At 36.9% G+C, this 10,702-nt stretch overlaps 1 protein-coding gene across 1 annotated transcript; it reads right to left on the reverse strand.

The window, feature by feature from the left end:
• Positions 1-2,661: 2,661 nt before the first annotated feature.
• LOC131603007 (uncharacterized protein At2g02148) lies at positions 2,662-10,186 on the reverse strand. The gene is made up of 8 exons (XM_058875241.1): positions 9,845-10,186; positions 9,621-9,750; positions 9,190-9,525; positions 8,859-9,021; positions 4,604-4,724; positions 4,233-4,289; positions 3,581-3,838; positions 2,662-3,267 (listed from the first exon to the last, which is right to left on the reverse strand). The coding sequence occupies exons 1-8, from the start codon at positions 9,998-10,000 to the stop codon at positions 3,166-3,168; spliced, it is 1,323 nt and encodes a 440-aa protein (XP_058731224.1). The 5' UTR covers positions 10,001-10,186; the 3' UTR covers positions 2,662-3,165.
• Positions 10,187-10,702: the final 516 nt, after the last annotated feature.

The following is a 10,702-nucleotide window of genomic DNA, read 5'->3' on the forward strand; positions in this document are numbered from 1 at the left end:
CCCGATTTGTCCAAGCGCACACGACTTTTTCTCTAACTTTGTCAAGAATGGTGGATTCGACGTAATGACAAAAAGTCTTAATGGAACCACACAAAGACCTAAAGTGTACCAATTTCTCGGTATACACCTCTTCGGAGTATGCATCCAAAATTTCCCTCCATGCCGCCATTATCCTATCAACCACAACACCGGCTTTGACAACTTTACCATTTTCATCCGGCCTATCTTTTGTTCCAACCGCGGGTTTCAACTTGCTTCTCACGTTGCAAGTTATGTGATACCGGCAAAGTAAAGCGGTAGATATCGGGAAGACGGTATCGACCGCATTCATCAAAGCATTGTCCCGATCGATGACAATGACGTTTGGCATAACCTCTTGATCAACTAACAAAGACTTGCAAATTCCCAAGGCCCACGTAAAGTTGTCTTCTTTTTCACACTCCAAAAAAGCAAACCCCACCGAATAAGTCTTGTCCGTCGAGGTCACACCGACTATCTCTAGAAGCGGAAGCCTATATTTGTTTGTCTTGTACGTCGAATCCATGACTAGAACGGTTGGAAATGTGTTGAATAATTTGATACTTTCGGGATGAGTCCAAAAATATCACGCACCGTAACTTTATCCTCGGAGGTTCGGAAGCTTGAAACATATTTGTTATCGCCTAGTAGTTTCAAAAGTTGTTGCATTTCCGACCGAGGGCCCATATTCAATACTTTGAGATTGTGCCGTTCATTGTAAACTTGCTTGATATTTGAAACGCTATCCGGTTTCTTACGCTTCAAATCGACAAGTATGTTGCGAGGCGCCACTTTGACTATCGTTAGGTCCGATATCACATTCCTCTCTTCTCGGGACAAACGACACGCCATTGGATGTCCGTGTAACTTGACATCGAAGGCATGATTATGAATTCCACAAATTACGGTTAACCGCCACAAATCATCAACCCTCCGAGTAGCACGCAACTTAAACGGACACCCGCACTTTCTCGATCCCGTGTCCTCGTGTTTTAGCACCCGGTTTGATTGTACATAACTACCACCCCGTTCGCAATTCAAAACAACGAAGGCTTTCCGCCTACTATTTCCGTTGTCCGACCTTAAAATAACAATTCCAAATCCATGTTTGTTAGCTTCCTTCCGAACCCAATCAATCAATTGTTCGCGACTACCGAAGCTCTGATCATTTGTAAAATGTTGCCGAACATCGACCGCATTGATCATAGGAGTAACGTCAATAACCGGATCGTTATTAACGTTGACAATTTCCAGAACTAATACTCCATCGTCTTGCACAATGTTGTCCGGATGCACCATACCTAACAAATGAATAAATTAGCAAAATTGGCCAAAACTGTTTTTTTTAACTGCCAGGGCATATTTCGGAAGTTCATTTCCGAAATTTATTAGGTAATATATTTCGGAAATGAACTTCCAAACCATATCAGTTTCAGCATAAAATTTATCAATCAATGTAGTGAAATAGGGGATGAAATGAGTGATGTTTACCTGAAATTGTAGCTTTCTATGCTCCCTTTAACGTGATCAACGGTTTGAAACTTGATTTTAGGGCGAAAAATGGATGGAGATTGATTGGGCTTTGGAGAGGGTTTTGAGAAGTTTTGGAGAAAAATGATGAAATAGTGAAGGAGGGAAATTTGTATATGCAGGAATATTTTCGGAAATGAACTTTCGAAAATATTCACGTTTTTAAATTTTTTTAACTTCGGAGATGCATCTCCGAAAACACCACTTTTTTGGTGTTTTCGGAGATGCATTTCCGAAGTTAAAAAAAATTCAAAAAAATAATAACTTCGGAGATGAATCTCCGAAGCAGGGGCAGTTTGGGTTTTTCGCTTGGGGTGACCCCGTAGGGAGGTGGGTAAAGAAAAAATCCATTTTAATTGTAATTTGAATGTGTCCAAAAATGCGTCTCCCAACTCACAAAGAAAAATTTTGAATTTACGTGTGATATGCTTATATAAGAGCTAATTAATCAATTTCCTAATATTATTGATTGGAGAATTGAAAAATAGAAAGCAACAACATACCTCAATGCTCCATTTTACCTGACACTTCATGATATGGAGCCTACAATTTTTTAAAATGCTAACTTTAACCCTCGTAATTTTCTCTAATTTATATAATTTTGTTTCTATTTTTAATTGAAATACACTAACGTTAACGTTGAAAGAAATTTTACACCTTCAATTTATCAGAGTACTTGATTTATTTAAAAAAATTTACTTTAATTTTTATTTAAAAAATCTGAAGTTATCTTTAATTTCCTTTAAAGTATTTTAATGGTTATAATGGACTGATAGTGTAAAATTCAGTGTATAACAATTAACCTTTAAATGAATTAATATGATATGGTAACTTGATTAAGTTACTTCAATAATTTTTTCAATCATTTCTTAAATACTCTAAAAAATGCCCTTAATAATATTAAAATGTAGGCAAATGTTAAACGTAAGAGAAATGTATTAAAAATATAGCATTCTAAAGTTTTGCTTTAGGAAAAAAAAAAGTAGCAAATGGCTAATATTAGTAAACAGCTTTTAGAAAGAAAAGAAATTTGAACCACCAAATATTTCGCATGTGCAGCACATATTGAGCATTGATCACCACTGAAATTGGACATAAGTAACAGTTAATCTATGTTCAATTTTTGTTTTTATTGACGAGATGTTAAAGTTCCATTCATTACAATTAAAGCCAAACCAAATCTGGACATAATTTTAGTTACTAGTCTGTACAGCATCTTCTTCCAATTGAATGTATAATCCCTTCATAACTTAATGGCTCGCCAGTTAACCACACATCTCTGTTCCATGTGGTTAATTCGTAAAACTATGGTCAGTAAGTACAGTTACAAAAGCAGCAAAATGCTCAAAATGTAAATATTTTCAGGCTTTCAACTTCTTGAAGTTCTGTATTCACAAAGCTGGCACAAATGCAAACCCGACTGATTTTATTTACAATGATTTGCACAGGCTACATATTTCAAGTCAAAATTGCACTCTATCCTAAACACATTTCTAAAAACGTAAGAATACCATGTAAAACTAGCCATATAGTTAAAGAATGAATCAGCTGTGGTCAGCAGAATGATGAGGGCAAATCCCAAAATGAAGATGGACTATTTAGGCCTGTACAAGTCTGTCACGTTCCTAACCTCTTGGAACCGCATTCTGAGCAAAACTTGGATGTTTCCCTCAAATATGGAGCCCCGCATTCATCGCAAAACTTCGCAGGACTTGGTGGCTGTGCAGCATCATACAATTCAACATAAGATAAACAAGTTCAATGAAATATCAAACATTATAGAAATATTCAATCAGCGCCGAATGCCGATATCAGACTGCTATAATAATTAAACTTAAGGCCAAACTAATGACCCTTCGAAATAGTAAGCAGTCCTATAGAGATGTGAGAAATAGAAAACAAATATTTACTTTCAGAGCTATGTCTAAATGTTGAAAAAGTTGAGCATTAGCCCAGCATGCAATTAGAGAAATGGCATAACGGCATAGTTGCCAATTGAATACGAAAACATTATCCTATTCATTAAACTCACCAGTATGTGCATGCGTCCTCCAACATGGCCACCTGTGAGTGATTGGAAGCTACTCATGTGTTGAGATATTGATGGCTGGTGAGAATGAGAAATTTCAGATAGGTGTGAAGGGGAACCGTTTTGATGGTTATGAGAATAGGGCCCTGCATGCTGACTTTGGTGCATAATTTGATTGCTCTGGGGAAAAGGCTGAAACTGAGGTTGGTGTAGTAGTGATTGCAAGTGATGTTTGTTTGGAGTTTGATGCTGATTTTGTGGCTGGGAAATAATGTACCACATTATTAAAATATTGTTAGAATTAAGAAGTAAAAGTTTAAAAAAGTCCAAAGACCCACCCCCCCAAGCAACAGGTGGCACAATCAAGGGACCAACATGAAAATAGGATGAACAAACTCAGTTTCCATAAAATCTGAGAAAACAAAAAGTTAAGATCCAGTGCTCAATTATAACTTTATTGTCATTTTATAATCAAGGAGTGACATCAACAACTCCAAGGACATCTAAGCTAATTTCAACTTAACAGAATCATTGACTTTATCTGCATTTCTGCTGTTCACAACCAAAAGTTGTACTGGAGTGACAAAACAGCACCCACTCTCATGAATGACAAACTAATAAAGACAATTATATGTAATAACTATATATTACTTACTGAGCGAAATCCTTGAGTACTAGTCAACGTCGTAGAACTTTCTGCTCCAGAATAACTCTGTAAAACCAAGTCAAAAGTCAACGCCAATTTTTTTGGAAATAAGGAACTACAGCAATTACCACTTGTGCATCCTTCAAACAGTATTACTATCCCATTTAATATAATATATCATGAGTTCATGACATGTTGATCATTATATTGTGCGGCCAAAGCACATAATATTTGCAACAACTGCATGCTAGTAAAACATTTCCATACTGGAAAAACTTAGAAGTTACAGTTTAGACATTGCATGCAAAACTGCAGTAGCTCATGTATTATGCATACAAAAGCAGCACTTAATTCTCCAAAATGAGGCACATCATGCTTACAGAGATATCTTGGATATTTGAAAGTGAAATTGATGCACGCCTATACTTGTGTCTTGGAGAGTAATATTTGTAATCGTTAGCTGAGATTGCTACTTCATTCCGACCTGTCAATCGTTTAAACCTAAAACCAAAAACAAAGCAAGTGAGACCAGGCCTGTAGTCCTTGCTAATTTCAAATAAATGCTCATTCTCATCAGAACCGATTTTGTTATTACTCAATCGTTAGATTGAGAATATAATATTCTTGGTTAAAAAGGGTCAGACAATCTTAGCATCAGAGAGAACTGTTACCAGTTCAATTATAATTGACATAATAAAATACTGGTAAAGCACAAAACTACAGATAAAATATAAGTCCTATTTCATAGATCATACATTCTAATATAGCAAAAAGTTAACAAAGAGAAAACAGTAACATTATCAATTTCCAATCTCTACAAACACTAAAAAACTGAAACAAAGAAGATCCTCAAAATTCAAATAATAATAAAAAGGGGGGAAATAATATCCATTTGATGGACTTATATAGAAAGGGCTTATCGGGACTGCAAATAATTCAGCATATAGGTACAGATAGCTTAGGAAATAAGAATTAACAGATTAATTACTAGTATAACAGCAGTATCAGATGTTAAGCAAAAGGGAAAATAATAGGACTAAACTTAGGGATAGTTGAATAGAGTAGAGATAATACAGAAGTAGATGCTCCTGGGAATTTAATATTTGCATAAGAGGGAACACAGCGGATGGAGAGAATTCATCTTGCAACAATGGAAATGTAAAGGCTAACTGAATGATAATAATCCCACTGTGGGAGTATCCCCTACAGAGTAGAGACTGGTTCTCACTCCTCAATCCCAATTTCCATTCCAAAACCAACCTCCTTTCCTCAGGACCCAATTCCGTTACATGCACCTTCTCCGCTCTCTTGGTACTGATTCTCTCAAACTCCACCACTCCTAAATTGCTACCAATGATGCACGGATACTTCAAAAACTCAGCCGAATCGTATCCGATGCGCTCCGACACGGCGCCGATACATATCAAAGAAGTATCTGAATTTATTTATTTAAAAAATTAAATAAAAAAATTCCGATACGGCGGTGATACGCCCCTAATACTCCACGGATACATGACTCTTTAGTTTTTCATCACATTCTTCTTTTTAATCTTTTTAATGACCTTTTATTTCTCTTTTTAATAACCTTTCATTTCTAGTCATTCTCTTTAATATCCTAATTAATTCTTTGAGATAGTTATCCTTTTTCAAAATATTGGTTTGATTTCCCATAACTCCTTGTCAATACACATTTAAAATTTCATTTGTTAATTATTACTCCTTGCAATGTTTCTTTTTTTCTTCCTTTCTGCAAAGTCCCCTTCTTCTCCAAACTTTGATGGACTTACTAAATATGGAAGGTGCTCTACTTATTTACCTATGAGAGTGAAGAAGAAGATTTACCTATGATGGTGAAGAAAGTGATGACACTGATACTAATTCAATATCTTTTCAACAATCTAGTAATGTTAAAAATTGTGTTATGAATTAGGTTTTGTTAAATTACAATTTAACTAAATATTTAATTATAAATTTTATATACGAATCTTAAACGTATCGTATCATGTATTTTCCAATTAGTGACGTATCGCCGTATCAGATACGTATCGTATCCGATACTCGTATCGTGTCCGTGCTTCATAGGTTGCTACCTATACAGGTATTTACTCTCCCTCTCAATTCATCACTCTTCTCGTCATCTCTTGCCATCTGTCCCTCTTGTACATCCACTCCCATTCTTTTTCCTTATCCGTACTACCATTCTTTTTACACACATTAAAGAGGCCTGTCAACAATCTCCCCCACATTAGCCTGTCCTCGATGAGAAAATCATGGAAAAGTTGAGACCGCACTAGAATCCTTTCGTGTTTTTTAACTTCAAGCAATCCTTCCCACGTAATCAGTACCTGTTCAGTCCCATTCACTAGTCTCCTCACTCCCAACACTTCCTTGGGCTGGACCTGCAACCCCCATTCCTCACTCAAACACCGGTAACAGCTGCACACCAAAACTAGTCCATGATGCTTTCTTCAGTTGAGATACATGGAACACGGGGTGTATTTTAGAGTTGGGTGGTAATGCCAACTTATAGGCTACATTGCCAATCTTCTCTATGACCTAAAATGGCCCATAAAACCTTGAAGTCAGCTTCTCATAGGGTTATGTGGTTAGAGACTTGAACCTAAGGTTGTGCCTCAAATACACCTTATCACCAATCTCGTAGGTCATACCTTCCCCTTCTTATCAATCCACTGCTTCATGTTATTATGCACCTGGCTCAGCTGCTCCTTCAATTCTCCCAGCACATCTCTTTCCCATAGGAGTTCATCACTGAAAATGCCTCCCTTCCATACACTGCCTTAAATAGACTAGTGCCAATTGAAACATTGTAGTATTGTACGAAGAATTGAACCAAAGTTTAGCCAATGCTAACTATTTAACCCATTGTTTTGAGTGTCCATTTGTGAACTACATTAATTATGCCTCCAACGTCCTATTAGTTATAGCCAAGCTAAATTTCAGTTTTGTCCCATCATCTCAGTTTGGGACAAACCATGTAACTTCACCACTTCATTAACAAAGACTTTTGCTACTACATTGTTTCGACTGTCCATTTGTAAACTACATTAGTTATGCCTCCAACGTCCTATTAGTTACAGCTAAGCTAAATTTCAGTTTTGTCCCATCATCTCAGTTTGAGATGATGGGAGCAGGAAAACCATGTAACTTCACCACTTCATCAACGAAGACTTTTGCTACTGTCTTTGCTGTATATGGATGACTCAAGACCCTGAAATGAATATCCTTGTTTATCTCCCCTATTATTCATCTTTTTCCCTTCTACCATTACCCACAACACATGATCTCTTAAATCTAGTTCAATTTTTCCAAAACATTCCAACCATTCATACCACATTCACTTCTATTAAATAATACAGGTAAAAGGTCACAAATACCTTTTAATTTGGTAACACAAACTCTACCACACTTTCTAAGAAACGAAATTGGGAGATGCGCCTGAATCTACTAATACCATTACCTTCCTCCCCAATATCTCCCCCACAACATCAACGATTTTCTTAAGGTTTATATAAGCCACACTCCCCATTTGTAGTTGCAACGCCTGCTGTCTTGAGTTCCACAACTCCACTCCATCTTCAATGTCGTCGACGAAAAAGCCTTGTTGCAGTGGAAGCACAGCCCTCCGTTCAGTCTCCGACAACCGCCAAAACGGAGAATTACGGCAATTTGCCACGACTGCTTTCATACGTTGAACCCAAATAAAACTCTCTTGCGATTCGGGTCAGTGACCCACTGACACAGTTGGATCCTTGCTCCATTCCCCGTTCATCTTGGTCCTCCACTTATGGATCTAACACGACCGGTCCAACCACTTCTTAGAGCGGGCCTATTATCACTTGACCCACGACCCAATTTTTCGGGTTGGCTCATCTCTTTCTGGTCCAACACTATTTTTCTCCTTTACCTTCTTTGCCAACTTCATTGTATGGCCCAAATCACTCGTACCATGCAATCGGACTTCAGCCCTAAACAAATCCTTTAGCCCATTCATAAAAGCCCCTAAACAAATCTCTACGACAAATTCAATTTCAGACATTGCATCTTGGAAACTGAATAGACTAGAATGAAAACTAGGAATTATGGAAGCCGCAGAAGTAGATCTTTATGGGAAAGTATTATTTGCGTAAGAGAGAATAAAATGGATGGAGAGAATTCCCCATGCAACAATGGAAATCTAAAGGCTAGCTAAAGGATAACCTCATTGTGGGAATATCTCCTACCGAGTGGAGAATGGCTCTACCTCCTCATTCCGAATTTCCACTCCAAAACCATCCTTCTTTCCTCATGACTCAATTTCGTAAGATGCATATTCCCCTCTATCTCCTTACTGATTTTTTCAAATCCCATCACTTCCAAATTGCCACCTATACAGTTAGCCACTCCCTCTTAATTTATCATTCTTCTTCCCATTTCTTGCTAATTGTCCCTCTTGCACGTCCACTTCCTATTTTTACTCTACCTTTCTACCCTTCCTTTTATACACATATTTAAGAGGCCTATCATAAAACATATTAATAAACAAAAAGATAAACCTTGCCAAATTAAAAAAGGCCACCACAATTTAAAGAATATTTAAGTAAAGGAAAAAAAAAAACACTCGAACACTTGACTCACCACTCAGCATCATCAATAGGCACTGAATTCGGATTTTCAACAATTTTTAATCCATTAACTACCACAAAACGAATACGCTTCTCTTCTTGTATAACTAGTTCCGGAAACCTAGTCCTCGTTTCCATTGAAGTTGCTAATTCTCTTCTCTTATATATACACGGTCCTGTCGAGGAACAACACAAAAGACATTAAATGTTACAACCAATACATCATATGACCAAAAACAATGAAACATTAAATACACAATAGAAAAATTCCTCTCTCATAGCTAAAAGCAAAAGAAGCAAGTGAAATCTAATCTACATGAATATAGAAATAATATGTTAAAAACCTTTTTTAGGAAACTTCTTGGCGAGTCTTCTATACAAACCACCAGCAGCTTCAAGAGCAACACCAATGGACTTATCGCGAATACCACGCAAGGAAGCAAGTCTAATATTAACTTCATTAACTAAAGTCTCATACATATTTGCTGCATACATCAAAGGCAGAGCAAAATTCGGATCTCCTTCATATCGAATCTCTCTACTCCTTCTCTTGTTCATTTTATCTTGATCACCACCATAATCAACTTCAGAATCAACCATTTCAATCACGCGATCTTCGATAAAATGATCCATCACAATTTGAATAAACCTTGCCCTAGCAGATTCAATAGGCGAAACATCTACTTTTCAAATTCAACAACAAAATTCAATTAACCATAATTCAATTTACAACATCGATTGAACAGTCAGAACTATATTACAGGAATTATATTACCGTCAACGGTTATGACATTGATATCATAAAGTCCTCTAGAAGATTCGCTTGTTTCGAGACTGGACCGATCTTCATCGACTTCAACACTGTGTAGTGGTAAACAGTTTCTATGTGATTCGTTCATGCAATCCTAGAAGTAACATTGGAAAAAAAATTCACTCACCGAAAAAACAAATTAGATTAGTAAATATAATTAATAAAGGAATGCGGTGGGGTCCACTTACGACGGAGGCGTCGTGGTCGTTGGAGGCGGAGATGTCGTCGATGGCGGAGCCGGCGGTTCGAGCGTCGACGGCGTTGAGGACGTGGAGAGGGCTGTCGATGAAGGAAGTAGGGGAGTTGAGATTGTAGTGTTGCTGAACCGGAACCCTAGCGCTCATTTTTTTGGTGTTAAAAATTTCGGTGGTTCGGGATTCGGTTCGGAGATGGGTGGGGATAACGGATATCCAGACTTGAGGTAAGGGATGGGAAAGGGAGAGAGTGGAGAGTCCAAACCAGAGGTTTCTGATGCTCAAAAGCAGTATCCAAACCTCAACAACTTTCCGCACCACTTGCCAGAGCTACTCATTGACTATTTGTATTTTTTTTTATAACCTTTATTTCGATTCTTTTGACTATTTTATGGTTTAATTGACATCTCTAAATTATTTAAAAATGCTTTAAAAATATTTTAATTTCAAATTATTTGTAATTAAATCATTTTGTAAACCATTTATAAACCACAAATCATGAAAGATGCTGGTGCTGACTTTGAAGAAAAAACCACAAATCATGAAAGATGTTGGTGCTGACTTTGAAGAAAAAACCACAATCTCGAATCTCATTAAAATTGGGAAAGATTCTTTAAAAGAGATAAAGATTCAAGTTATTAATGAAGAATTAAAGTATGTGACATCAAAGTAAAACAATGATCAAGTTTTTTTTTTCAAGACCCGTATGCTAAAGCAATGTTATTTTTCATCCTTTCTAACTCTCAAGAGAGCGCCATAACTCTTTGGAGATTGACCAAGCAAGTCGGAGCTCTAACAAAGTATGCATTCAAAAATTTAATGTCTCATTGATAATAATAGAGACAGCGAGTA

The sequence above is a fragment of the Vicia villosa genome, linkage group LG5, assembly GCF_029867415.1.
Source record: "Vicia villosa cultivar HV-30 ecotype Madison, WI linkage group LG5, Vvil1.0, whole genome shotgun sequence".
NCBI classification, from domain to species: domain Eukaryota; kingdom Viridiplantae; phylum Streptophyta; class Magnoliopsida; order Fabales; family Fabaceae; genus Vicia; species Vicia villosa.